Source organism: Propithecus coquereli, unplaced genomic scaffold, assembly GCF_000956105.1.
Source record: "Propithecus coquereli isolate 6110/MARCELLA unplaced genomic scaffold, Pcoq_1.0 Scaffold120, whole genome shotgun sequence".
NCBI lineage: Eukaryota > Metazoa > Chordata > Mammalia > Primates > Indriidae > Propithecus > Propithecus coquereli.
The window spans coordinates 2,601,426-2,629,025 of NW_012136081.1; the positions used below are offsets into that span (position 1 = coordinate 2,601,426).

Genomic DNA, 27,600 nt, shown 5'->3' on the forward strand with positions numbered 1-27,600 from the left:
TGTGACCAGTGTTGAGAGGGGGAAGGGGCAGATGTCCTGGACAAGGTGATTTCTGAGCTTCATTTTGAAAGGTAAATAAGAACGAGCCGGCACGGAAGGGAGCTGCGGTCCAGGTACTGCGCGTGTAAAGACTTGGAGACGAGAGCGGACCCAGAGTCCTGGGGATCGCGGGTTGCTGAGTGCGGCTAAAGCATGCCTTAAAGTCGGTGGTGTTGAGAGAAGTACTGTTTCTGAGGCTGTAGTTGCAAGTGACAGAAAATGGAAACCAGCCAGGCTCAAACAATAAGGAAATGTATTGACTCACGTGAATAAAAAGTTCCCGGGTACAGCGGCTTAAGGTGAGGTTGGTCCAGTGGCTCAGTGGAGTCGCTGAGAAACCAGGTTTCCTCCATCTCCCGGTGGTGCCCTCCGCGGTGCTGGCGTTGCCTGAAGAGCAAAGACGATGGCCAGCTGGCCCCGGCTAGGCTTCCTGGAATTGGTCCCATATTTGTCACACGCTGATTGGACCAGCTTAGGTCTCTAGTCCACTTCTGAACAGTCATGGTATCCAGGGCCTTGGGAAAGGCTGGCATTGGGGCGGGATCAACCCACAGCACCACATGGATCCCCAAACAAAAAAGGGGAAGGGGAAAGGGTTGTCAGGGGACCAGATTTTGAAGGAGGTAAGTCGTGCTAAGGAGTTCGAACCTAATCCAAGGATAAGGAGAAGCAGAGGATTGACTTGATCAGATCGGGTTTTAGAAAGATCACCCTGGCTGTTGAGTGAAGATCAGATTAGGGACTGGGCAAGGGGGCTCACGCCTGTGGTCCCAGCTACTCGGGAGGCTGAGGTGGGAGAATCGCTTGAGCCCAGGAGTGTGAGGTTGCTGTGAGCTCTGATGACACCACTGCACTCTGCCTGGGCACTCTACCCTGCCTCAAAAAAAAGAGAGAGAGAGAGAAAGAAAAGAACGGATTAGAAGAGGGCAAAAGAGGAGGCAGGGAGGCCAGTTGGGAGACTCTTTCAGTAATGGGATGAGGCCCGGGGAGGGATAGTCACAGAAATTGGATACTGATGGGTCTGAGAGTAAAGGAGAGGGAGGAGTGGAGGGCAACTCCAGTTCCGTCTTCGGGTTCTGCTGGGAAGGGAAACAGGCAGACCGTGGTGTAAAGGTTCTGAGATCAGCTTGGACAAGCTTGAGCCAGCGAGCGAAGCTGAGTCCCGAAGGCAGCTGGTTGGATATGGGGGTCCAGAGCCGGGGGCCAGGGTCTGGGCTAGGGGTGGAGGTGGAGTGTCCACAGTCCAGGTTTTGATATCAGAGCTTGGGGAGATGAGGGACTGATCAGAGCCCGAAGGACCAACATGAAGGGTTTGAAGGCCAACCAGGAGGGGGAGCAGGGGCAGCTACCTCCAGGGCAGGAGGTGGCTCTCTCTGTCCAGCCTGCCCACAGGTGGAGTGAGACCATACCTGCCAGAGGTCCTTTGTGTTCAGAGATGACAAAGTCACTGGTGCCCTTGGAGGAACAGTTTCTGTGGCGTGACGGAGGCAGGGGATTGGGAAGGAGTGGGAGGTGAGGACGAGCCTAGAGGAGTGTGAACAACTCCTTTAAGAAGCACAGTTAAAATAAAAGGCAGCAGGAGCTTTAGCTAAAAGGGGTAACTAAGGTGAACATGGGGCAGAGGGAGGATGGGGTGTATTTGGGGTGGGATGGGGGCCCGTGTTTTGGGATGGACGGACTTAGCAGATTTGTGTGATGAGGAAAAGACACAACCGTGAGGAAGGAGAGGAAGATGAAAATCAAGGCACTGGGGGGTCGGGGGGAATGTGGAGCCTGGGAGTGAGGTTGGCCTCGAAGGGGGAAGGGACAGCTACACTACAGGGACAGAGAAGGAGCAGGGGCCAGCCACAGAGGGTGTTCCTCCCAGATGGCCTGATTCTTTCTGCAGGTGGGAGGCAAGGTCATGTGCTAAGAGCCGTGTGTGGGATGGGTGTGGAGGAAGACTGTGGGGGTGGCAGGAGAGCAGTGAGGGTAGGGAGCCCTGGATGTGCCCTGGCAGAGCAGAGCTCACCTGCAGAGCCCAGTGGCCCTGAGGGAGGGGCTGGGTGTGGAGCGTGCACATGGGTGGGCCAGGCCAGGCTTTGTAGGGTGGGTGGGGCATTCTGGGGCACTAGGTGGGGCTCAGGGGAGGGCGAGCAGACCTGTTTGGCTGGATCAGACACAGGCCAGAAGGCCCTTGAGTACTTGGCAATAGGGAACCATGGAAGGTTATTGAGCAGGAAGGGGACATGATCAAAGCAGTATTTAAGAATTTGTATCCAGGCTGGGTGTGGTGGCTCATGCCTGTGATCCCAGCACTTTGGGAGGCTGAGGTGGGAGGATCGCTTGAGGCCAGGAGTTTGAGACCAGCCTGGGCAACATAGCAAGATCCCATCTCTAAAAAAAAATTAGCTGAGCATTGTGGCATGAGGACAGCTTGAGCCCAGGAGTTTGAGGTTGCGGTGAGCTATGATGATGCCACTGCACTCTAGCCTGCGCAGCAACTGAGCATGACCCTGTCTCAGAGAAAAAACCATGTATCCAGCTATGTGCGCACAGTGGATTAGATGGGTCAGACTGAAGGCAAGAATCTGGAGCCTTCGACAAGTCTAATCCATTTTGTGTTGCTGTAACAGAATGCCTGAGACTGGGTAGCTTATACACAATAGAAGCTTATTTGGCTCACAGTTCTAGAGGCTGGAAAGTCCAAGAGCACGGTGCTGGCATGGGGTGAGGGCCTTCTTTCCATGTCCTTGTAGCCAGAAGGCAAAAGGGCAAGAGAAAGCACACTTGGGAAAGAGAGAGAGATGGGAAGGGGGCCAAATTCATCGTTTATCTGGAACCCACTCTTGAGATAATGGCATTAGTGTATTCCTGAGGGCAGAGGCTCATGACCTAATCACCTCTTAAAAGTCCCGCCTCTCAACACTATTGCATCGGGCATTAAGTTTCCAACACATGAACTTCGGGGGACACATTCCAATTATAACAGGATGTCAAGTGTCTGATGTCACGGAGGAGAAGCTTCTTGCTCCAGAGGTCAGACCCAGGAGCCCAAGGTGGGCATGGCCTTGAGCTGGTACATGGGCATGAGCTGCCTCATAGAGCAGGGAACCATGGGCTGAGAGGGCCCTTCTGGGGGTGCTCGGTAGGGGACCCCTGCTTTAGAAGGAAACCAGAGTTGATTGCTGTTCTTACTGCATTCCATCCAAGATGTGCTTGATCCTCCTCACGGTTGATGAGGTCAGGATTGCCACTCCTTTTTAGAGACAGTGGGACTGAGGCTCACCGAAGGCCACACAGCACGCAACAAGCAGAGCCAGCCTTACCCCAGTCTGAGATCCTGCCACTTCTCTCAGGGGCTCTGCTCCCCTGACTGCTCCGGGAGGTTGTGGGTGGCGGTGGGGCAGGACTTGGGGATGGATCCAAGGCTCAGTGACTTCAATGGCTCAGGGGGACTGTGATCCAGGCACTCCCCCCAGGAGCCTGGGCTCCTCAGGGTGCCAGGCTCAGCCTCCCAGGAGGATGTTTGTGCCAGACTGAGGTGGGGCCCCCTTGGTCCGTGCTGTCACCGCCAGAGGGCGCAGCTGTTGCCCAGGTGAGGGCAAGGGGAGGCCCCTTCCCAGCTTCCGGAGAAGCCCAGCCGCTCCTGGTCTGGAAGCTGCCCGCTCCTGGAGTCGGGGAGCCCCCGCCAGTCGCATTCCCGTCTTTCTCAACTGAGGTCTTGTTGACCCTTCCTCTCAGGTTCCTGCTCTGCTCAGGGAGTCAGATTTCCTCGGCGTGGGTCCAGGAAGCCTGGGGTCTCCTTACTGACCTCCCCCTGGTCCTGCTGTCCTGCCCCCACGCCACTCCCAGATGTGCCTGCCTTGCTCCCAATAGCCCTCCTCACAGGACCTCCATGTGAGGTGGTGCTTGGGTGCTTGCATTGCCACCTCTGTCCCCTTCTCTCAGCCTCCTCACAACCCTGGGGGATGGGGCTGGGCATGTGGGGAGGAGGGACCAAGTTCCTGTCTGGGCAGGACGGAGAGGGTGGGGGCTCAAGAGGGAGCTGCCATGCTCCTGGCACTCTGTAGCCCACCTCCCCCTAGGCTCCCAGTCCACGAAAGCACCTCCCCGAAGAGCCCCCAGTTGCTCAGCCAGGTTTCTGCTCAGATCCTGCCACCAGCCCTCCCCCACCCCAGGGCCCGCCCTCCTGCCTGCCTCCCTCCCCAAGTTTAGCCCCTTGGCCGTGGCCACTGAGGGCCTGGCCAGGGTCCCAGGCACCACACCATAGCGGCCGGCCTTGCAGAGCCAGAGCTTGGGACAGTCCCAGTCTGTCTGGCAGGGCTGGCGGGCTTGGATTGGCTGGAGCTGCCCCCGCCTTTGGGAGGAGGGAGCCGAGAGGGGAGGCCAGTAGCTTACCCAAGGTCACCCTTCTTTTCTTTCCCAGCATCCCTGTTCAAACTTTGTCCCCTCCGCTTCACCTTGAGGAGGGAGGAGGCCAGATGCCCAGCAGGGGAGCACAGAGGAGCCTGGGGAGGAGAAGGCTCTCTGGGCTCTCGACATTTATTCATTCAACACATACTGAGTGCCTAGTATATGTGGGGCCCTGAGAACACAGCAGTGAACACAATCCCTACCCTTATGGGGCTCACAGCCCAGCAGGGAGACAGGCAAGGAAAATAGCCACACAAATCATGTAAACTTGTGTCCCTAAGCTGCGTGGCAAAGGTACCAAGTGGGATTTGGCTTGGCCAGAGTGGGCTTCCCTGGGGACGTCAGTGATGAGGAGACGTTTCTGGCCTTGGCGAGCGAGGCCGGCTTCAGGCAGAGGCCTGTGTAGGGGCCGAGAAAGCCTCAGTTTCCTCATCTGGAAAAAGGCAGGAAGCGATTGTGCCCCGATCATGGCTTGCTGCAAGCGGCCTGCAGCCCTCTGAGAACGCGCTGTCGTCCTCCCTGTGGAAGGATGACTAGGCGCTCCTCCTCGCAAATGGCGGGGAGGGCATTCCCGGAGCTCCGCAGCTGTCACCAAGCTCTGACGTGGCCTCAGGGAGGTGAGGGACCCCAGTTCTGGGGCCGCCCTGAGTGCTGTGCGCTTCCACAGCCCCTTGGGCTGCCTCAGGCTGGAGGCAACGAGGGGCTGGTCCCTGGGCTGTCTCTCCTCTCTTCCTCCCACACCCTGTGTTCCTGGCCACGTGGCACTTCTGCATCTCAGGCCTGGGGGAGGTTGATTCCTGACCTGGAGGCTTGGGGAGCCCAGGAAAGGTGGGTGGGATTTTGGGTACTGCTGAGCCAGGTCCTGTGGTGCAGCCCTGCCCTGCAGCCCCAGGGCAGCAGGGAGGGGGTGCTGTCTCTTTAAGAGCCTTCAGGCTGCTGGGAGCAGATGGCCAGGCCGGCCGGGGCCCCTTGTCCTTTGTGTGGCTTCGCACAAAAGAGGGGGCCAGCTGGGGAGGGGGCGGCTGCAGCAGGTGGGAGGGGCGGGGCCTTGCCCCTCCCCCTCCCCAGCCCTGCACCCTTGCCCCTTGAGGAGGGGGTTGCTCACTAGGAATGCACCTCCTCTCAGGACACTGTGGCCCCCACACTCACCCCCAAACTCCTAGGATACCCCCCATGTCATCTGCCTCCGAGGCAGAAGCCTTACCAAGCCAGGGCCTAGGGACCTCCCCGTAAGGAATAAACCTCTCTTCCCTGCCCCCACCTCCAGGGCAGACTTCCTTTGGCCCTGAGTGCCTGGCTCTAGAGAGAAATGAATTAGGTTTTTACTTGGGGGGCTTGGTGCTGGGGCAGGAGGGAGGCCAGTGGCTGGGGATCCTTGTTAGAGAGACTGGGGGTACCTGGGGCAGCCCTGGAGGAGGGAAGCAAGAAATCAGCCTGGTCGTGAAGCCTGGGGCTGAGGGTCAGGAGGCTGGGCCGTGGACCCCAGTGTGGGAAGGGGGGGGCGCACGCACGCCCATGGGGCACCCAACTGAGGTCCTGCCTAATGGGGGACACCAGGCAAGACGGAAGCCACCAGGTTGGAGACGGTGGTGTGCAGCAACGGTTGCCTGCCAGGCAGGAGGGGGCAGAAGTGAGAGCCTCCCCAAAGCGCGGAGGTGCTGGGGGCTGGGATGGCACTCTGCCACTCAGAACAGGTCAGCCTGGGAAGGCTCCTTTCACCTTGGAGCAGAGTTCCTTAGCTCAGACCAGTCTTTGGTCCATTCATTCTTCTCCTTTGTCCAGACCTCCCCACCCTGGGGCTTGGTGCCCAATTCATGATTTAAGAGGAGGAAAAAGGCCCCGTAGCCCTGGCCAGAGGTGTGGAGGGCAACGTGGCTGCTGGCTGGGTGGCCCCAAGCAGCCCGACAGCGCAGCAGCCGGGTGGGGTCAGGCCTGGCTTTGCGCGGCCACCCGCAGGAGCCCCCAGGAACAGGCGGCCCCAGCCGGGTCGTGGCCCGACCGCAGGACCCTGGCCGCGCGGCCGCAGGCAGAGAGTGGGGGCGGGGATCCCTGGCTGGGCCCTGGGCTGCTTCTAAATTTAGAAATCTGATTACAGAGTGGCCGTGGAAGGGAAGGGAGAGGAGGGCGCAAGTGCAGGCTCGGCTCGGTCTGGGCACAGCGGGGTGTGCCCGGGTGGAGGTGTGTCCAGGAGTCTGGGGCTCCGGGTGGGAGGGGCGACGGGCGGGGGCTCTAGCTCGTGTGCGCCGCAGCACGTGCCCCGGGCGGCGGGGACGGGCACCGGCGTAGCTCGCAGGCTCGGAGCCGCCGCCGGTGTGTGCGCTGGCTCTTTGTGTGCCTGGCAGGGTGGCTGGGTCTGGCTTTGAAAGTCTCTGCCCACCCCCTCCCCCATCTCCGTCTGTGCCGCTCTACCCGCTTCCCTGTCTGTCACTCTGCCCGTGCTTGTCCTGGGGGAGGGTGATGCAGCTTCCAGCGGGGGTGACAGTGAACCCTGTGGGGAGGAGACCCAGCTCCTCCCTCCCCTGCAGTCCAGACCTTCCCCTATACTCCCACTACCCATCCCTCAGCCTTTGCTGCCACCGTTTTGGGGTGCAGACTGCAGCAGTTAAAGGGAGTTGAGGTGACCCCTGGAGACCCACAGATCCACCAGAAGCCAGGCTCTTGGCCGGGTAGCCCTTGGAGGAATTCACTCCTCGCCTGTCCGGCCTCCCATCCGTTCTGGCCCCCAAGGGCGCATGAAGGGGGGTACCCCCTGCGGAAGGGGGGGCGGGGAGTTCCTTGGCAGGAAGGGAGATGGAAGGAAAAGCTGGGCTCCACCCGGGCGGCCTCAGGGCCCCCGGGGCAGGCGGCAGTAACCCGAGCCCACTAGTGTGTGGGACTGCTGTGCGCGTGGGTGGGGCTGACCCCCGGCTACTCCTGAGGGGCAGTAGGGTTCCCCCAGGGGCAAGTCTGGGAGCCCAGGGACACGAGGGGGGCCCCTCAGAGGGACGCGCTCCCCACCCGGGTCCTGATCCCACCCCCTGGAGGTCTAGCCCCAGCCCCCAGGCCCCGCCCCCCGGCCCTCCCTCCCACCCCAGGGCCAGATGTTCAGCTGGCGGAGGCATCGGCTGGGGGAGGGGTGCTGAGGCCGCAGCCGGCACTACTTCCCTGCCAGCAGCTTCATTGTGTGCGCGAGGAGCGAGCGGCGGCGGAGAGCGGGCGAGCGAGCGGCAGCCGGAGCGCAGCGGGGAGAGCGAGCGCTTCGGGGAGGGTGCGAGGCGGCACCCGCGGCTGCGCTCCGCCCGCCTCCCGGCAACTCTGTCCCGCGCCGCGCGCTGTGCGCGCCGTCCCGCCGCCGCCGCCGCCGCCGGGGCCCCGCCGGCTGCCGTCGCGGGCAGGGGTCTGTCTGGGACAGGGGTCCCCACCTGGAGACTGGGGCATCCCTGGCGCAGCCGAGAGGCGCGGAGCCCGCGGGGAGCGCAAATTGTGCTGCAGCGCCCGCCCGCTGAACGGCGTGGGCAGGCGGGCGGCGGGGTTCCGGGGCGCCCCGAGGGCAGGGCGCACCGACTTCTCCCGGGGAGCCCCAGCCCCGAGGGGCGTGCAGAACGAGCGTGCCTCAGCCGCACCGGACCTTGCGCTCATCCCCCGCGTACCCCACTTCTGCACAAACTTTTCTGACGCCCTCGCCCGTGGGGGTCGCGGAGAGCGCTGGGGCTGCGCGCTGGCTCCCGCCCCGCCGGACCCCAGCCACGCTGACCTCCTGCCTCTCGTAACCTCAGTGGCGACCTCTCCAGGCCGGGCCGGGCGCGGCACTCGAGGCGAGCGCGGCAACCACCGTCGCTCTCCGAAGGCTCCCGCGCCCCCCGGGGCAGCTGGGCGGGGTAATGCCCTCCGTGATGGAGAAGCCGAGCGCGGGCTCCGGGATCCTGTCCCGCAGCCGGGCCAAGACGGTGCCCAACGGTGGACAGCCCCACTCGGAGGATGACAGCAGCGAGGAGGAGCACTCGCACGGTGAGCCCGGCGGCCTAGGGTTAAAGGCGCGCTGGCCCGGGTTGAGGGGCGCGGGGTGCGGCGGGAGGGGGAAGAGTTGCAGACCACGGGCCTGTTATACTGATGCTTCCTGCCTCTCCTGGATTGGAGCCTCTTCCTTGCTTCTACCCCAAGCCCTGGGTGCCGGCACCGGGAATCTGGAGGCTGGGCCCCTAGGTGCCGCGGATGCGGTCCTGCCCGTCCCCGCCCTGCCCTCAGTCCCTCAGGGACCCAGACATCCCTCCCTTGCAGAGATTGGGTCCCGCATACCTTGCCACCTTGCAGGGGTTGAGGTCTGGCTGGGGCAGGGGCTGGGGAGACACCTCCACACCCAACTGTGAGGCTCTTGTGAGGAGGAGCTTTGGGTGCCCCGCAGGGCTGTGGTCCAGGTCTAGGGGCTGCCCTCCAACCCTCCAGTCCCCAGCCAGAACAAAGCGCTCTGTTTGGCTTGGGCTCTGAAACTGTCCCTTGTGGCTACCCTCCACCCCCAGTGGCCATGACTAGGCAGGGTCTCTTCCAGTTCCTCTGTGGCTGAGGGTAACTGAAGGGTGAGGGGGAAGCTCAGGGAAAAGTGAGCCTCCTGGAAGATGGGGGCCTTGGGTGGTCAGGAAGGAGAACTCCATGCCAGCCACCTCCCCCGCATCCTCTCTCCCTCCCTCCCTGGAGTGCTCACTGCCTTCCCCTGGCTCCACAGACAGCATGATCCGCGTTGGAACCAATTACCAGGCCGTAATTCCGGAGTGCAAGCCTGGTGAGTGGCAGGACAGGCTGTGACGGGGGAGGCCCGTGGCTTGGCCTTCAGCCCCACCTGGGGGGCCCTTGGCTGCGTCCCACTGGAAGGCAGGCGGGGGTGGGTGGCCCCATGGCATGGTTAGTTTTCCTGCTCTGCCTTCCTGTCTGGTTCTCTGCCCCTCCTTCCCTTCTGGGCCTCACCTCCCAGTCCTCACTCCGCTGCCCTCTGGCCCTGGCTAGCTTGCGCCAGCAGGCTGATCTGAGTGTCTCACCTCTGCTCCTTGGCCTTTCAGAGAGCCCCGCACGCTACAGCAACAAGGAGCTGAAGGGGATGCTAGTGTGGTCACCCAATCACTGTGTGTCAGATGCCAAGCGTGAGTGGGGCGGGACCCTGGGTTCATGTTCATCTGTGGGAGGTGGGATCTTGGGTTCATCCCACCCCCAGGCCAGCTCTTCCAGAGGTAGGCTGGAGGCTGAGGTGTGCAGGTTCAGCCCTGCCCTGGGGCTGGGGTTCGGGGCCTAGCCCCTGGGGGTACCCCTTCTGGACAGGTCTGGGTTAGGAGCTGTCACCCCTCCAAGACCCCGCCCCTCCCACCCCTGCAGTTGACAAGTACATTGCGATGGCCAAGGAGAAGCATGGCTACAACATCGAGCAGGTGAGCCTTGACCCCGCGGGGATTTGGGAGAGGGGACAGGACAGTGCTGGGGGCAGCTGAGCCTGAGTTGCCCCTCATCTCGAGCCAGGCGCTGGGCATGCTCCTGTGGCATAAGCACGATGTGGAGAAGTCACTGGCTGACCTGGCCAACTTTACCCCATTCCCTGATGAGTGGACAGTGGAGGACAAGGTGCTGTTTGAACAGGCCTTTGGCTTCCATGGCAAGTGCTTCCAGCGGATCCAGCAGATGGTAAAGCCCTTCTACCTGCCCAAGGCTCCTCAGCTCCTCCTTCCTGAGGAGCTTACCTGGGGCCCAGGGTCTTGGGTGGGCCCCAACCTCTGACCTTGCCTCCTCCAGCTGCCCGACAAACTGATTCCCAGCCTGGTGAAATATTACTACTCTTGGAAGAAGACCCGCAGCCGAACTAGCGTGATGGACAGACAGGCACGGCGGCTGGGGGGCCGCAAGGACAAAGAAGACAGGTGGGGGCATGGGCAGGCACCAGGTGGGGGCAGGCGGAGTCCTGGCCCCTGCCTCATTCCCTCCCTGGCCCCTGTGTCAGCAGTGATGAGCTGGAGGAAGGACGAGGAGCTGTGAGTGAGGGAGAGCCCGATGCAGGCGACCCCAAGCGGGAGGTAAGCTCCCAGAGCTGGTGTGGCCCCGCCTGCCTGCTGCCTCTCCTCCGGCTCTGCACCACCCATGCCCTCCTCTTCCCCTGGCAGCCTCTGCCCTCTCGGCCCCTGAATGCACGCCCAGGCCCTGGGAAGAAGGAAGTCCAGGTGTCTCAGTACCGCCACCACCCCTTGCGAACCCGACGGCGCCCACCCAAGGGCATGTACCTGAGCCCTGAGGGCCTAACTGCAGTGTCAGGAAGCCCGGACCTGGCCAACCTCACACTCCGAGGTCTGGATTCCCAGCTCATCTCCCTCAAGCGCCAGGTGGGGGCTGAGAAACGAAAGGGCCATGCAAAGGGGGCAGTCGGCACCTGGGAACTAAACTTTGGGGACAGCTGAGGTGTAAGGGAGAGGGTGCAGGTGCCAGGCCTCCTGTCTCTGCCCCATCCTCAGGACTCTGGGTAATGTGGCATTCTTTTCTGGGCCTTTTTTTTTCTTTTTGGAGACAGTCTCGCCCTGTTGCCCGGGCTAGAGTGCTGTGGCATCAGCCTAGCTCACAGCAACCTCAAACTCCTGGGTTGAAGGGATCCTCCTGCCTCAGCCTCCTGAGTAGTTGGGACTACAGGCACACGCCACCATGCCCAGCTAATTTTTTATTTCTGTTTTTAGTTGTCCGGCTAATTTCTTTCTATTTTTAGTAGAGATGGGGTCTCGCTGTTGCTCAGGCTGATCTCGAACTCTTGACCTCAAGCGATCCTCCCACCTCGGCCTCCCAGACTGCTAGGATTACAGGCGTGAGCCACCGCGCCCGGCCTTTTCTGGGCCTTCTTAAAAAACTGGTCTGGGCCAGGCACAGTGGCTCATGCCTGAAATCCCAGCACTCTGGGAGGCTGAGGCGGGAGGATCAATTGAGGCCTGGAGTTTAGCGAGACCCTGTCTCTACAAAAAACAAACAAAACTGGTCTGCAAAAAAGAGACAACCCCAGCATCTCCGACTGAGTAGTTGTGAGCGGGGGGGATGAGCCAGATGGTGGGTGGCAGAGAGCTTTACCAGGGCAGTGGGGCTGGTGTCTGTGCAGAAATAGGGTCCTGCGAGGGAGAGTCTGATGTGCCGCCATTTCCTGGCCCTCTCAGGTGCAGAGCATGAAGCAGACCAACAGCAGCCTGCGCCAAGCCCTGGAGGGCGGCATCGACCCACTCCGCCCCCCTGAGGTGAGGCTCTTCAAGCATGGGTACAAAAAAGAGTTCTCTCTGGAGGCAGAGCAGAAAGGGTTCTGCTTGCGGGCTAGGCTTCCAATTTCAAATTTGTGAGCCTAAGGGATGCATTCCTTGCTTTCCAGGCCAATACCAAGTTCAACTCCCGCTGGACCACAGATGAGCAGCTTTTGGCTGTCCAAGGTGGGTTAGGCCATGGGGAGAAGAGGACCCCAGGAATGGATCTCCCCACCCTCCAAGCAGCTGGGGGCAGAGAGGAAGGATTAGGGAAATAACTAGTTCTAAGGGGTATTCACACTCTGCTGCCCTTTTGGCCCTTGCAGCCATCCGTAGGTATGGCAAAGACTTTGGGGCTATTGCAGAGGTGATTGGGAACAAGACTCTGACCCAGGTGAAGACCTTCTTTGTGAGCTACCGTCGCCGCTTCAATCTGGAGGAGGTGCTGCAGGAATGGGAGGCCGAGCAGGATGGGGCCCCTGGAGCCCCCGTCCCCATGGAGGAGGCTAGGAGAGGGGCTCCCTTGCCAGCCCCAGCCCTAGAGGAAGACGATGAGGTGAGAAGGGAGGAGAAGAGAGGCGCCCCCTTGGTCCTTAGACTGGGCTGAGGGTGGTGAAGAGCCTGGTCTCTTACCGCTTCTCTCCCCCTCAGGTCCAGATTACATCTGTCTCAACATCTGTGCCCCGATCAGTGCCCCCTGCACCACCGCCCCCTCCACCTCCCACCTCGCTATCCCAGCCACCCCCGCTGCTGAGGCCACCTCTACCCACAGCTCCCACTCTGCTTCGCCAGCCACCCCCACTACAGCAGGGCCGCTTCCTCCAGCCCCGGCTGGCCCCCAACCAGCCCCCACCGCCTCTCATCCGCCCTGCTCTGGCTGCCTCCCGCCACAGTGCCCGTCCTGGCCCTCAGCCCCCACCCATCCTGATTGGAGCCCCTCTGGAGCCTCCAGCACCCTCACTCTGAGCCCTGAGATCCCCCACCCACCAGAGGCTCCAGAACCCCTTTGCTGGACATCCCCAGGCATCACTGGTGTCTCTGAGGACAGATGGGACTAAGGGTTCTTGCCAGGTCCAGAGCTGCCGACTGGCACAGCCTGGACCTGTGGCTCAGGGGCCTTCTGGGCTGGCCTTAGGGTACTTTCTGCTTCCTGGCTGGGACTGGAATGGCTGCCTCCTGGTCTGCGGGGGCTTGGCCCAGCCCCCGTGGACCGTGCCCTGTGTGTAGGGGGTAGTGACCTTAGTGTGGGGGTGGGGGAGAGGACAGTTTGGTGTGTTGGCTGTTCTCATTCCTCTTTCCCTTCTTTTAGCAATAAGTCTGGGGTGAAGTAGGGAGGGGGGCAGGAGGGGGGCAGGTGGGCCTCACAGCCCCAGAGGCTGGAAGGGAAGCTCTGTTTTCAGGGGCCGGTGGGAAATGCTGAGGAGCTCTGAGGGGACCCACCATGCCCACCTCCTAAAGGCTTGGAGAAAGCGGGGTTGGGAACTTATGCAGCAGACATGGATTTATTTTTCAACATTTTTAAAAAATAAAAAATAAAACCTTCCAAGCTTACGGAGTCCTCTTTCCCTTTTGGTGTAAGGGCCCTGGGCTTTGCTTCCAGTCTGTGCCTGGAGGCTGGTAGGGAACTGGGCCCACCCAGCGCTGGCCTCTCCCTCAGGCCCCAGACAGGAATCAACTCTCCTGCAAGGCAGGTGGGCCGGGCCACATCTTGCCCACAGGGGACTGGGTCCTGCCTGGCTGGGAGAAGAAACAGGAGCAGGCAGCTCAGATTCCAAACATTCTCTTTATTACGTGTTTGATCCAGAGGAGAAACTAAGTGCAGGGCGGGGGAGGAGGGGGCTAGGCGGGGAGGGGCCACCTTGCCTGGGTGCCCCCAGCCCCCGCCCCCTTCGGGAGCCAAGCCATGCCCTCCCGGCCCCCTCAGAGCACCCGGGCTGTTCCCTAGGGCAGGAGGGGGGAAGGGAGGAGGGGAGCCCTTGGTCTGAGCCGCATAGGAGTGTGGGGCAGGAGGGCTGAGGTTGGCGAGGCCCCTTCCTGGGACCCAAGGGCTCGCCTAGTCGCTGACCCTGGCCTGGGAGCGGGGGTGATGAATAAGGGTGGAGTCGTTATAAATCAAAAAAAAAATAAAATAATAAAATAAAAAATAAAACCCATCACAAAAAAATGTACAACTCAGGTGAAGGTAGGCAGCCTCTGTGTAGGACTCCCTCCCCCAGTTACTCAAGAACAGAAGTAGCAGAGAAATAAATTAAGGGATGCAGTGGCCGCCACCAGCCAAGCGCCCACAACCACCCACTCCCATGCTGGCCGAGAGGTTAGCAAGCTGGGAGTCACTCGGCCTGTCTGTCCCCACCCCATGGGGGCAGACGCTCCCGGCCCTTCTGCCAGGCGGCCCCAAGGCCCTGGGCAGCGTCTCCTGAGAGGAGGGGCGACAGTGTCAGGAAGAAAAGGCAAGGCTGAGAGATGAGCGGTGAGGGAAGTCACTGCTATGGAGCGAGCGGGTGCCCAGATTAATGCCAATGAAGGGGAAGCCGTGGGGGAGAGGAGCAGCGAGGGGGGCTGTGCTTTCAGACAAAGGCTCTCCCATAACGGAGAATGCCCAGCGCCCCTGCTCTGGAGACCAGCAGCCCAAGCGGCCCCCTGGGGGCTGAGGAGCCAATCCGCCCTGCAGTCCCCTCCCCCCTCCCAGCCCTGGGGTCATCCCCTCCTACCCAGGAGGGGCAGGAGAAGATGGCACAGACTTCTGAGGAGGGGAACAATGTCCCCACAGCAGCTTGTGGAAGGAAATGCCCAGCTCTGGGGAAGGAGGGGGCAGAGGGCACAGCATGGAGGGAGGCCAGAGCCTCTGCCAGCCCTCGCCGCCTCAGCAGCCCCAGAGCAGCCACCAGCCCCACCCACTCAGGGCTGCGCAGCACCCCACCCCCCACCCCGCACCCCACGCCCCATGCCCAGGCCTCCAGCCAGGGGCCTGAGGTCAGGGGAAGGCCACCTCTGGTGGTTCACTTGGAGGGGAAGGAGGGGAGGAGAGGGGAGAAGCCCAAAGTGGGCCTGGCGGAGGGCCTGACAGGGAACTCCACCACTCTTGCCTGAGAGTGTTCCAGCCCTGAGCCACCCTCCCGGGAAACCCCACAGATCCAGTCTCGACTGTCCCAATGGGGCAGGGAGGAAAGGTGGCCGCTGGGATTTTTTTTTTCTTTTTTCTTTTTGGTAATAAAAAATTTCTTGGTTTAGGCGAAATACTCTGTGCAACCGCAGTACCGAGGGGGAGCCCCGCCCCCCCATCCACCCTCCCCTTCCTTTGCCTCCTGTGGGGGAGAGAGGGGAAGGGGGAATTTCTGGGCAGGGGTGAATGTGGGGGGAGGACCATCTCCCACCCCCCACAAACATGGAAGAAAAAACAGAAGGGCCAGGGAGGGGAGAAGTGCCAGCAGGGGAGACACACCAATCCATCCTGCAGTCTCGCCCAGGTGGGACGGAGCGCCGGCCCCAGCAGCCAAGTCCAGCTGGCCCGCCTCTGCCGCCCCCACTCCTGGCAGCCTGTTAAAGCTTCAGCTCGTTGGCTATTTTGGAGGCAATGTTTTTGAAGGCCATGGAGGTGCCCGATATCCGCTTAAACCGAACCCCGTTGAGAGACAGCCTCGGCAGTTTGCACACCTCCATCTCCCACTGCACGAAGTCCTCGTGGCCCGGCGTGCCGTGCATGCACAGCAGCATGTACTTCTCGTGTAGCTCGCTCTGGCAGCTGTTCGCGTCCAGCACCTTGCGGATCTCCCGCATCATCTCGTTGGGCTCCATGGAGCTCGTGGTCTTCATGCTCCACGTGAAGCGGAGTGAGCGTGGCTTGGCCTCCCGAAACTCTTCCTTTTCTTTGTCGTTTCCTCCGCCGCCCACCACATGAGGTCTGTGGAGAGGGCAGCGCGCGCGCGTCAGGCAAGGGGCTGAGGCACCCCACCCCCGGGAGAGCCACCCTGGCAGACAGCCCCTGAGACCAGAGAGGAGAGCGGGAAGAGCACGGGAGCAACAAGGTTGGCGAGACCCTGGCCTGGGGTGGGCAGAGGGAGGCGAGGGGGCGGCAGTCCTCCGACCCGCTGTCTGTCAGGATGGAGAAGGGCAGAGCAGCCAGCTCTGGGGTGGGGGTGACAGCTCATGCTGCTACAGGTCCTTTTCTTTGAAGAGGGGAGGGTCAGGGAAGAAATGATGCACTCAACAGCACCGGGCACAGACTGTCTCTCCAGAAAGCAGCAGCTGAAAGGTCAGGTAGTCAAGGGATAGGAGCCTGTAGCTCCAACCGCCCAACCCAGGGCTTCGGCTTCCAGAATATACCAGATCTGAGAAGGGCCCAGAACTACTGCAGTTGGGTTTGGGAAGGGAAGGCCCCAGAGGGTGGGGACAGGGCAGAACCACCAGAGGAAGAGAGCCAAGTGGCAGAAGGAAGAGAGGAGCAGGAGGCTTGTGGCAAGCCCGGTGGCCCGGGCAGGGCCAGTGCTGACTCCAGCCCTCTCACCTGAGCGTCTCCACTCGGTCTTTGCTTTCAGGTTCATTCAGGTTCCTCAAAAAACAGAGCGAGGGAGAGTTTAGTGCTGGGATCTCTCGCTCCTTCCACCGCCACAGACCGAGGTGAGAGTGGGTCTGGGGAGATGCCACCAGTGGGTGGGCAGGACCCAAGCCCAAGGTCACGTGCCCATCACCTGGCAGGCCAACATGGCTCTGCAGCACCTCACGCTGGCAGCTGGATCGCCCTTCCCAACAGGGAGCCCAGCACATGAGGCCTGACCCTCCCCACACTCCCAGATCTGTGCTGGGCAGACGGAGCAGAGGCCTCGGCAGGCAGGGGATGCTGTGCACGCACTGGTACCGAGCACACGGCCCGCACGAGGCAGCTTCCCCGCAGCCCGCAGCCAGGGCTCTCGCTCTGTTCTGGGGGCTGGGGGCTGTCAGTAGGTCTTCTGTACCAATGCACCAGGCTCTCAGGACTGTAGTCCTGTTGGAGGGAAGGGGCTGCAATGCTTGGATCTCTGTGGGAGAAGGGGATGGGGGTATGTAGAGGCCTCTCCCAGGGGACTCAAAGTGCCAAGGCCTAGATCTGCATGGTGGGCACCTGGGGACGGGTTCTGCTGATGAGTGGAAAAGGCTGCCTCCTCCTCCGACCTTTTGTAACGCCCCTACCTGCCGGCTTGCCAGGCCATCTGCTCCTACAGGAGGGAGGATGGAGGGTGGGGTGGGGCAGACACCTTGGGAGAGTGGGTGGGGAAGAGGTCTGGCCCTGCTGAGCGGCTTCTCCAGCTCCTGGCTGGAAGATGGGTGCCTGGAGCCGGGAAATTGGGGACTGCAGGGGAGGGGGATGTGAGAGGAGTGAGGGAGCAGCAGCAGCACATGGAAAGGAACACAAAGACACAACAGACACATGGGTGCAAACAAGCACACTGCGAGCAGGGAGCCCGGCTGTGCGAGGAGGGCGCCCTCCCTGCGCTCTCTCCAGGCCCCCACTGGGGCCTCCTGAGGCCGCAGCCAGCCATGCAGTGAAGAGGAGGTGGGAGGAGGAGGGCATGGGGAAAGCCTGCAGACCCTGTCTGGACAGTTCCTCCATCAGCGCGGGGCCTGGGCTGACAGCCCTGGGGCACTAGCGCTCCCAACCTGGATCTTGTTCTTCGGCTCAGTATCTGGCCCACCCAAGCCTGCAGAGAGGATGAGGATGAGGCCAGGTGTGAAGGGGCCAGGATGTGGCCCAGGAAGGGAGATGCCTGAGTGAGGGTGCAGACCTCCCGGTGTTTCGCCAGGGCTTGGGAAGATCGGCCCCTGCCCTAGAACAGGGCATATCTGCAGAAAACAGCCCAGAGGAGAGGAGGCTTGATTCACCCAGACGTGCTGGCGCAGGGGTGCTGGCTGGGGATGGCAGCGGGCCTGGTTCTGCAGGAGCTGCCAGGAGGGGGTGCTGTGCCCGTTCGTGAGGCAAAGGCTCCTTGGGCCCGGAGGAGTCAGACTGACACCTTGGGACTCTGGCGTCCCTGTAGCAGCTCCAAAGCCCTCCTATCCCATAGGCCACGGGGAAGAGGTCACACAGCCCTGAAATTCAGGAAGCCCAGGAAGGAGACCCCAAATGAGATACCATCCCAGATGCACTTTTAAGCCCAGTGGAGCCTCTTCATAGCGCATGCACATGGCAGGGGAAAGGGCAAGAAAAGAAACCCAATGCTTGGGACCAAAACCTGGGGTGGGTAAGAGGAGACAATCTTAAAGGGAGAATTCCCCGAGAAGGTCTCCCCTTGCTGGAGGACAGGCATATTGTGGGCTCAAGGAAGGCCCCTCATTTTCGAAGCCTTTGCCCTGAGTGGGCCATGTGTTCCCGAGCCCTGCCTGTGTGTGGGGGGCAGGGGGGTAGGCCTCGTGCCGGAGCCACTCAGAAGCAGGGGTCATCCCTTTAAGATGGCAGAGAAAGGAGGGCCACGCAGACTTGGTTAGCAGATGGAGGACGGAGCAAGAGCCAGGAAAGGAGAGTTAGAGATGGAGGCAGGACACAGGACACAGACACGCACACACACACACAGCGGGCTCAACGCCTACCTTCTGGCAAACCTGAAAGACAGATTTCTAAAAAAACAAACAAAAAAAGACAAAATAAAAAAGGAAATAAAAAAAAAACCCAACAAGACGGTATGTGGATAAGCAGGTGGGGAGTGGGCTTTACAGGTTCAGGGGGTCACCCCATTTTTGGAAGAGCCGCTCAGCGAGACTAGAGTCCCAGACTTCCAGACCTGCTCCCACCCTCTCTGCAGCCCTCACACCTGCGCTTGGAGGCTTGCACAGGGCCGTGGCCTTTTGCTCCTCCAGCGGAGTGGGGTGAAGTGCAGGGGGCAGGTGAGCCTGCATTCTCGAAGCCCCTGCTGCTTCATGAGCTGCTGCTCCAAGGGGGGGCGGGGAATGGGTGGGATGGGGACAGGGAGCATCCCAAGAGGCCAGATGGCTGGATGCACCTCAAGCTGTTCCTCTGCGGGGGTGTGAGAACCCCATGAAGAGATCCCCACCCTGGGTCTAACACAGGAAGGCATCAGAGCATCGGTGGCAAGGGAGCAGGCTGCCGTGGGCCCTCACCAGCTATTTCACGTACGGGCTTCATCCTGGGCAGCCCCCAGTGGAAGGACGTGGCTGCAGCGAGGGGAGTGGCTGCATCCAGACGGAGCCAACTGGCTCGGGGACAGGCGGTCAGAGGGGCAAGACAGAGACCAGGAAAAAATTTTCCTCGCCGGCCTAGCCTGGCTCACACCTCATGACTTTGCAGCTGCGTCACCAAATATAAGTTTCCATGGGAACCCAGGAGAGAAGAGGGGGGCTTTTATTTTAGCATCTGAGTTCACACTCTCCTAGGGAGGAGGCGGGATCGGCCATCTGCTTGGGGCCAGAGACTGAGGGGTGCCTGTGAGGAGTGAGGAGGCCTACAGGGGGTGGGGTGGGCCTGGGCACATAGGTGCTGACAAAGACCCAATTTCTAAGGATTCCTGAGGCCTATTCCATCCCCAGGACCCAGCCCCGGTTCTGGGTGTCCTTATCCCTCCCGCCCCCAGGCAAGTAGGAAGGCCTGGCCTGAGCCTCTCTGCCACGCTAAGTTCCCTGGCTCACCTGCGTACAAACTTGGAGGTGAACTTGCTGAAGATGCTCCCAGAGGCCCCCCGCCGGCCCTGGCTGTGGCCAGAGGGAGAGGCTGGGGTCACACCGTAGGGCAAATTCTGCTGGTCCCGCACCTGTCGGAGCTGCCCAGCATGGAAGGTGCTTCGACTGGACACACCCCGGGGGAAATTAGTTCGTTCTGGGGCTCCACCACTGCTGCTGATGTTGTGGGCGGAGGGGGAGGCGACAGGGACACGCTGGGGGGCTGTGCTGTGGGAAAAGAAGTGGGGGTGAGGGGAACGTGTCAGGCACAGGAAAGCTATTACCACCGGGCACCAGGAGCACCTTGTGGTGGGGACAGGGAGGGGCAATGCTAGGGCAGAGGCAGCCATCACGAGGACACAGAAGGAAGGATGTGACCACTGAGGACAGCGGCAAGGAGAAAGTCTCGTGGAGGTGGAAGGAGATGGTTTGGGGAGCGAGGGAGGCAAGGAAGGACCCGTGTGTGGAGAGCAGTACAGGCTGGAGAGAGCGGGCTTCCTGGGAGCCAGCGACTGGGCTCTCAAGGGGACAACGGGGACCAACCCTCAAGGACTGAGTCCCTGTGATGCTGACCATCCCCGGGACCCTAAGGAAACCCACGAAGGTTCAGAACAAAAAGGGTTCCCTTTGGAGCCTCAGGACCAGCTTCCTGCATACCTGTTCTGAGAGGGAGAACTAGAGGAAAGAGGGGCGTTAATGCTCTTTTTTGTTCCCTCCACTTCCTGGCTGCAGGGGACAGAGCCATTACTTGTGGCTAAGATGACAAGAACAGAGCAGGACCCCCAGGTGGAAAGAAGAAATCGCTGGGGGCGGGGGAGGGCAGGCCGAGGGCAGCAGGTGCACAGCTGCCCCAGCACACTTGCCTGGGCCGCGGCACCTCACAGTTACTGTCCGTGGGGGGCAGCCCAGAGGCCTTGTTGGGGTGCACGGAGGCCGACATGGATTTCTGGTGCTGGCGGGGCCGGGCCGCAGAGACTGCGGCGGAAGCAGAAGCCGTGGAGGCCCGGGACCCTGGCATGGTTAGGCTAGGAGACAAAAGCAGCGGAGAGGCCTGGGTTAGGGTGGGCGAGGGCTGGAGGCCCGGGTTAGGAAGCAAGGGCAGAGGAGAGGCCAGAGCCAGCAGTGTCAGCAGTGGTGGATGCGAGTCAGGCAGGGGAAGGCAGGGCTGGGAAGTGGAGGGCGGAGTGAGGAAGCAGTGAGGTGGGCCACAGCCTGGGAAGAGGAAACCAGAAGGAAAGCTGACAGGAGGCCACTGCCTCCGGGTACACTGGTCTTCTAGGAATTCTAAGAACAAGGAAGTTTCTTCTACAGAAAGACAAGGGTGTTGCTAAAAGGAAACTTTCATGAAGCTTGGATAGGTGGAGCCAGGAACGCAACACGCCAAGAGATGCTGACGGTCAAGGCTGGGAGCTCTGCTCTCATGGGCACAGCTGGAGTCACCCTCAGTGTGTTCACCCCTCAGATGGGCATCTCTTGGCCCTGAGCTGGGGCCTTTAAAACAAGGCCTTAGGCACTGATGCCCGGAGAAGGGCAGCTGCCGTGCCCTGGCTGCCGTCAAGAAGCAAGCAGGCAGCTGAGATGGTCACGGAGAGCCCTCGCTCGGCAAACTGCAAGCAGCAGTAAAGGAGGATGGGAAGGAGGAGATGGTGTGGAATAGGGGTGAGGGAGGTGGCAAGCTGGACTGGACAGAGCCAGGACAGAACTCCAGGGAGCAGGGAGCAATGCGCTGGTGGGGACAGGAGACAGTGCTGCTGACAGACATCACCCTGGAAAGGCGGCTCCTGGGGAGCGTGGCAGGCAATCCCGGGCCGCTCACCTGTCTTTGCCATTCTGGATGGAGGCCTGGCCGAGGCTGGCCCTCTCCAAAAGTGGGGAATTCCTGCTTCGATTTGTGCTTGTGGAGAGGACGCTGTTCTGTGGAATAAAGGGCAAGAGCTGGATCAGAAAACCAAAGCGTTCTACAGTCAGGTTCTCTCCCTGGGTTCATGGAACAGGCTTCGCTTCCCCCCAGCCTACCACCTCAAGCAGACGGGGGTAGGTTAAAGATGCAGCCCCCAACCCCCGGGCTGTGGAGGTGAGCGGGGAGTGGGGGTGGGGCAAGCAAGCGAAGCTTCACCTGTGTTTACAGCCGCTCCCCATTGCTCACATCACTGCATGAGCTCCACCTCCTGCCAGATCAGCGGTGGCATTAGATTCTCACAGGAGCACGAACCCTACTGTAAACTGTGCATGTGAGGGATCTACATTGCTCTCCTCATGAGAATCTAATGCCTGACGATCTGAGGTGGAGCTGAGGTGGTGATGCTAGCTCTGGGGACCAGCTGCAAATACACATTGTCATTAGCAGAGAGGTCTGACTGCACAATAAATATAATCTACTTGAATCATCCTGAAACCATCCCTCCCCCCGATCCTCTGGAAAAATTGTCTTTCATGAAACTGGTCCCTGGTGCCCAAAAGGTTGGAGACTGCTGGGTTAAAGAAAGGATTTTGCTTTCGGTCCTGGGGGCTAGTTTGTCTACGGTACAGGGAAAAGGGTTAGGGTTAAGAAAAGAGCTGCCTGGAGAGGGCAGGCCCCACTGCAAGGAGGGAGAGGAGTGGACAGGGGTGTGGCTCACCGTGGAGGGGGTGGGAGTGGTCTTCTTCCTCTCCATGCCGGGCAGGGGGCTGGCAGGCACCTTGGCTGTACTGCTGGCCTTCCGCCCTGACTCCCGGTCCTCCTCAGGCCGCTTATTTTCTGCGTTGTTATTCTGTGTCTTCTTAGAGTAGGAATTGGAGGTGGGAATGGCAGGACCAGCTACTGGGCCAGAGGGATGGTGGGAATGGGTAAGGCCAGGGGGTCCGCTGAGCGCCCACCCCACACACGGCGCTCGCCTACAATCTGGCCGGCAACCCAGCAAACCCCATTCAACAGAGGATGAGGGAGGGTAAGTGACCTGCCCACAGCCATGCCACTGAAAAGTGGCTGAACCAGGACTGAAACTCAGCTGTGTCACCCAAAGCCCTCCGGAGAACCTAGGACCTCTCTGGAGAGGGGTGAGTCCTTGACATGAAACTCCCAAAAACATTTACCCTGGTCACTGAAGCGCCGCTGCTTGGGGTTGGCTGAGACACTGCGCTGTACCTTGTGGGATGGGGATGGGGCACTGCTATTGGTCAGATCAGCTGAAGGCCGGGGCTTCAAGGTGATGGTGTCACCTTCCAGCTGCAAGAACAGAAAACACGGCTTCAAGAGAGGGCAGAAGTCACAAAGAGATCCCTGCGGATGGACACACACATAGCACCCTGCCCTGACACGCACACTCCCCAGGATCACACGAGACATCTACCCGCGAGGCCAATACACACCTAAATGTAGTCCCCCTTCACCCTGAAGATACACATGCCCTGACACAGGACACTGACAAACAGCCAAACATGCCTCCCAAAAAGACACCCTGCCCTTAGAGAGGGATACTCAGGCCCACATACCCAGATGCACACTACACACGAGAACATACCTTCAGACTCAGAACCCACCCCCGTCAACACAGAGTAATATGCGCCCACCCCAGGTGTCACCGGACGCTCTTGCACAGGCTAAGGTGAGAACCACGAGAGGACAGTCACCACCTCTGCGCGGGGCAGTGGCAGGGAGCAGAGAGGCTGTGAGTTCATGTGGGGATACACACAGATGGTGAACAAAACCCAAACGGGCAAAGAATAATCACAAAGCTTCCAGATCCACAGATGGGAGGATGGACATACATGTACACAGATACATACACCCAGGCAGAAGTAACACATAGACTTAAGCTCCCTGTAAGATACAGAGACACTCCCCAACACACAAAGCCAGAAATGTACACTTCCAGATACAGAGAAAGACACAAAGATAACATAATGAGATCAACACAGAACTAACTGCCAGCTGGACGACCTAGACCCATCTAATTAACACAGACTGAGCCAGATTAACTCACCTGGATCAACACCCAGACCCAGTCCCAGACCCCACCAGCTTTCTTACTCATTCACTGATGGAGATCAGTGAACAGGCCAGAGGACCTTAGATACCAAAGCTGAGGCTTAAAATTGGTTAGCAGAGAGCATGCCTACTCAGAGATGACCTTCTGCCCCCAGTACGTGCTAGAAGCATGGGGTGCCACTAACAGCGAGGCTGGCCAGGTCAGGGAAAGGAGCAGGAGCACACACCTCAGAGCTCTTGTAGCCCAGGAGCAGGTAGGTGGCCATCACCTCGTTGTACCTCTGGCCCACTAGCGAATCCTGGATCTCTTCCCGTGTGTAACCCATGGACACCATCAACTCTGTACAGGGAGGACATACGGTGAAGACTAGTCTTGACTCCCAGGCAGCCTCAACCTCATGGCCCAGCACAGCCTCACCTGTCCGCCGGGGGTCCTTGTAGTCAGGGAGTGGCTCCACGTAAGGCTTTAGTTCATCATCTTCGTGACCCACATTCATCCATCGATCTTTCATGATTTGCTGGGGAGCACAGGGAAGGGAAAAGGGCAGAGGGGGAGGAAACTCAGCTTGGAGGCTTCCGTGGGGACCCTAGGACCTTCAGTCAGCTGGGCTCTAGGCTGCTCACCTCTAAAGTGCCTCTCTTGCTGGGATTAAGAATGAGAAACTTCTTAAGCAGGTTTTCACAGTCCGTGGACATGTAGAATGGAATACGGTACTTTCCCCTCAGTACCCGCTCCCGAAGCTCCTATAGGAGGAACCAGGGTTAGAAAATTTAAATCACCCTGAGGCCAAGGGAAAAAAACCTAACATCTTTAAGACTGGCCAAGCAGACATAAATGAAATATATGAAATACGGTAGAAGGCAGACAACCCGGGACAAGACACTTCACCAGAAAGGCAGTGAGGCCAAATACCCTTGACCCTACAACTTGACCAGACTGAGGCCTTGGTGGGGGGGTGGTGAACACATACACACACGTACTTTCTCCCAACTCTCGAGAAAGGAACTGAGGTCATTCATTGCCAGGTACGGAACGCCTTTCACCTGCTGCCACTTCAGCATGCCCTACTTTTACGCTCTGGCTTGGGACAAAATGTAGGTAGGTGGTAAAGGCGGGAGCTCAGGGCTACGACAGAGGCCAAGAGGGTAATGCGAAGTAATAAAAATGATCTAGGCCTGCACGTCACTCCACCTTGAGGTTCTGTCCATCAAAAGGCAGGGATCCGCTGACCAGTGTATAGAGGATAACTCCTAGGCTCCACACATCCACCTCGGGGCCATCGTATTTTTTGCCCTGGAAGAGTTCTGGGGCAGCGTAAGGGGGACTGCCACAGAAGGTGTCCAGCTTGTTCCCAAAGGTGAACTCGTTGCTGAAGCCAAAGTCTGCAATCTTGATGTTCATGTCAGCATCCAAGAGCAGGTTTTCAGCCTGGGAGGTAAGATGGAAAATGTCAGGGAACCAAGTGGACCATAGTAAGGCACTGGGCAGGAAGGAGCTGAGGGGAATGGGAGAACAAATGGGAAGTCATCTTCAGTCTTGGAACTTTCTCCACTCTCCAGGAGAGGGCTTTAATCAGGACAAACAGGCTGGGCAGGAGGAAGGCAGCCACAGGAGGGCTGGGGTCTGCTACGCTGTGAGCTGTGCAAAGCTTCAGCATCAGGCCCTGGTTAATCATGGTCATGTCTGTGAGGACTGTGGCCAAGAGACTTATCAGCATCCTCAAACTCAAATATCTCAGTGATAGAGATGGCGCATGCATGCATGCCTGCAAAGCAGCTGTGATACAGCTGTGGAACAGTCAACATTTTTCCCTCCATCAGCTGCCAGGCTGCCTAAAGCACCAGGAAAGTCCAGAGTGCTCCTGTCCCACCTGGCAGCGCCAAAAGGTGATGAGCTAAGAGGTGAAATGGCAGAGACCCCCTGCTTGCTGGCTGGAATGGGATCCTAGGTTCAGCCACAAGGCCTCTATCAGAAGTAGCCCTAGGGGCTTCCTGTTCACCTAAAAAAAATTGAAAGGCTGGCATTTCCTTGAACACTCAGGGCCTGATAGTTACCAATGGTTATGTCATGGAGAAGGGAGAAGGAACAACCCAGCCCCCACTCAAAGGCATAGGAGATAAGAGTGTGCCTTACCTTTAAGTCTCTATGAACAATAAACTTCTGGTGACAGTACTGCACAGCAGACACTATCTGAAAGGAAGGAAGAAGGGTTAGCCTAGGGGCACCTGAGGGTGGGCCAAGGGGGCTGGCGGAGCAGTAAGTCCATGAGCTAGTTCTAAGCTGCCACACAGATAAGCAAAGCCCAAAGTACTCTCCAAAGGCCACTTACAGACGGGTGGCTCCTCCTTGCATGCCAATCCCAAAAGGCAGAAGTCAGGCCCAGACCCCATGGAGGGAGCCACACCCACCTGGCGGAATTTGGCTCGAGCCTCTTTTTCTTTCATCCTGCCATGAGCCACTAGGTAATCAAACACTTCTCCTGCAAGAGACAGGGTGGGGTCTTGGTCATAGCTGGGGTTGGGAGAAGTGGGGCATAATGGGAAGGGCCAATCCCACACCTACCGCCACTAGCGTATTCCATGACAAGGTAAAGTGTTTTCTCAGTCTCGATCACTTCAAATAACTTAACTGCAAGAGAAAAGGCGAAGCCTTGAGTCAGAGAAGTAGTGGGGCCACATTCTGAGCCCCAACATGTCCAGAGACATCCTAGGGATGAAAGTTCCCCTGCCGCTTTCACGTTTCCCCTCCCAAGGACAAGTTCCTCTCACACCAGCCAAACTACTAAGGACAGCCCAGTGTGCCACAGGCAGAGGTGGATTTTGAGTTGAGGTTCCCCAGGGCATCCCTGACATCCTAGAAGACTCCAGACTCCAGAAGGCAATGTGCCTCAGGGAGAAGGACTACTCGGTGAAAAGCGGAGCCTTGCTGTGGGGGAAGAAGAAAGGAATGACAACTAGTTCTCACCTATGTTGGGATGATTCAAAACCTTCATTATTCTTACTTCACGGAACAGCTGGAAAATAAAATGCCAGGGGTCATGCTTGTTCAACCTGCTCCCCTCAGGTCCTTCCAAACAAAGCCCCTGCTAGGATTCTTTTTCCAGAAAAACAAAAACGAAACAAAACCAAAACCAGGCAGCAAAAGGAAATAGGGCAGGTGTCCAGCTCATCCACAGCCCTCCCATGGCTGAGAAGCAGGAGAGCTGGAGGAGAGCTGGGCTCCACCCCAGCCTCAGCATCTGGAAGAGCCAGCCATGCCCTCTGCTGTGTCTACCAAATCCTGCCCCAAAACAGCATTCAGGTTTTGGTTGGGTGCCTCTGGAGGAGGGACTGTGAGCCCATGTACATGAATATTCAGGACCTCAGCAGTTGCTTTAGCTCCGTGACAAAACGCCCCAGCTTGGTCTGCGTGTAGGGGTAGTGCAGTTTCTGAAGGGGGACCCCATCGTTTTCTGATTTACAGAAGTCAGAGGGCTCTGCACTAGGGATAGGTCTTTCCCTCCTGGGCCTCCAGTATGGTGACAGAAGAAGCCACTCCTATATATAGCTGATGCCAATTTTAATCAAATCCACCTCCACACACTCACGCTCTCTTTGTGAAACAAAATCAGGGGCTCCAAACCATACATTTCCATAAAGAAAGATGACAGAAATGAACTCCTTCCCCTCTGCGGGGGCCAGAGAACTGGAGGTAGGGGTTTTATAACTTCCAGGCCTCACCACTTGCACAAAGAACAGAGGTGGTGGTCGTTGTTTTTTGGGGGGTGGAGCCCTAATTCAGGATATAGTTTATGGAATAAAGTAAATACATTTATTTTTTCTATAATGATGTCCCAGAGTTCTCAGGAGCTGGAAAGGAAAAGAACAGGTTTTCCAATCTTCAGGAACCCAGCTCTGACCTTAGCACCACTCTTAGGGGCCAGGTTCTTCTTGCTTTCTTCTCTGGCCCAACAGTTATTCTGGACGAAGAAGCAAAAGGTTCCAGACACCACCTCAGGGGCAATAATGAGGAGCAGCAGTGAAATGGGGCCTAGAGGCAGCTGCCGGGGCTCTTCCCCTAAGGGTGCCCACTTGGCCTGGAAGTGGCATTCTCCTGGGAGAGCTTGGAGTTTTCTGGGCTCATATGGAACCCTGAGGGGGCTGGTTTCTTCGATGTTAGTCCCTTAGGGGTCATTGCTGGGATTAAATTTGAACAGAATGATTTGGCCAGGATCAACTGGCCTTGGTAACAAAGTGTGTTAAAAGGCTTTTAAGGCCGGGCGCGGTGGCTCACGCCTGTAATCCTAGCTCTCTGGGAGGCTGAGGCGGGCGGATTGTTTGAGCTCAGGAGTTCGA

General features: G+C 59.1%; 2 protein-coding genes across 10 annotated transcripts in view; one reads left to right on the plus strand and one right to left on the minus strand.

The window, feature by feature from the left end:
* The first annotated feature begins 8,294 nt into the window (after positions 1 to 8,294).
* Positions 8,295 to 12,620, plus strand: RCOR2 (REST corepressor 2). The gene is made up of 12 exons (XM_012665594.1): positions 8,295 to 8,421; positions 9,134 to 9,190; positions 9,465 to 9,545; positions 9,775 to 9,827; positions 9,916 to 10,077; positions 10,186 to 10,310; positions 10,394 to 10,463; positions 10,551 to 10,766; positions 11,577 to 11,654; positions 11,783 to 11,840; positions 11,981 to 12,210; positions 12,306 to 12,620. Exons 1-12 carry the CDS (start codon positions 8,295 to 8,297, stop codon positions 12,618 to 12,620), a joined length of 1,572 nt encoding a protein of 523 aa, XP_012521048.1.
* Positions 12,621 to 13,418: 798 nt separating this feature from the next.
* Positions 13,419 to 27,600, minus strand: part of MARK2 (MAP/microtubule affinity-regulating kinase 2) — a 57,615-nt gene continuing 43,433 nt past the window's right edge. The window contains exons 4-19 of one of the 9 annotated variants that reach the window (XM_012665595.1): positions 26,231 to 26,279; positions 25,829 to 25,894; positions 25,675 to 25,745; positions 25,400 to 25,456; positions 24,458 to 24,694; positions 23,890 to 24,009; positions 23,684 to 23,783; positions 23,493 to 23,605; positions 22,371 to 22,503; positions 21,917 to 22,098; positions 21,115 to 21,212; positions 20,162 to 20,323; positions 19,269 to 19,526; positions 18,216 to 18,242; positions 16,159 to 16,203; positions 13,419 to 15,555 (exon numbers count right to left, since the gene is read on the minus strand). In XM_012665595.1, the coding sequence (XP_012521049.1) occupies positions 15,195 to 15,555; positions 16,159 to 16,203; positions 18,216 to 18,242; positions 19,269 to 19,526; positions 20,162 to 20,323; positions 21,115 to 21,212; positions 21,917 to 22,098; positions 22,371 to 22,503; positions 23,493 to 23,605; positions 23,684 to 23,783; positions 23,890 to 24,009; positions 24,458 to 24,694; positions 25,400 to 25,456; positions 25,675 to 25,745; positions 25,829 to 25,894; positions 26,231 to 26,279 (2,079 nt within the window). In that variant the 3' untranslated portion in view covers positions 13,419 to 15,194. The remainder of the gene's footprint in view (positions 15,556 to 16,158; positions 16,204 to 18,215; positions 18,243 to 19,268; positions 19,527 to 20,161; positions 20,324 to 21,114; positions 21,213 to 21,916; positions 22,099 to 22,370; positions 22,504 to 23,492; positions 23,606 to 23,683; positions 23,784 to 23,889; positions 24,010 to 24,457; positions 24,695 to 25,399; positions 25,457 to 25,674; positions 25,746 to 25,828; positions 25,895 to 26,230; positions 26,280 to 27,600) is intronic. The other 8 variants (XM_012665598.1, XM_012665596.1, XM_012665599.1 and 5 more) reach the window with 8 other exon arrangements.

Bases quoted from the DNA above. Each gene is read 5' to 3' on its own strand.
- RCOR2 (XM_012665594.1), top strand. From the start codon at position 8,295: ATGCCCTCCGTGATGGAGAAGCCGAGCGCGGGCTCCGGGATCCTGTCC. The intron at 9,191-9,464 runs GTGAGTGGCAGG...TTGGCCTTTCAG, and splicing joins AATTCCGGAGTGCAAGCCTG to AGAGCCCCGCACGCTACAGC. The intron at 9,828-9,915 runs GTGAGCCTTGAC...ATCTCGAGCCAG, and splicing joins ATGGCTACAACATCGAGCAG to GCGCTGGGCATGCTCCTGTG.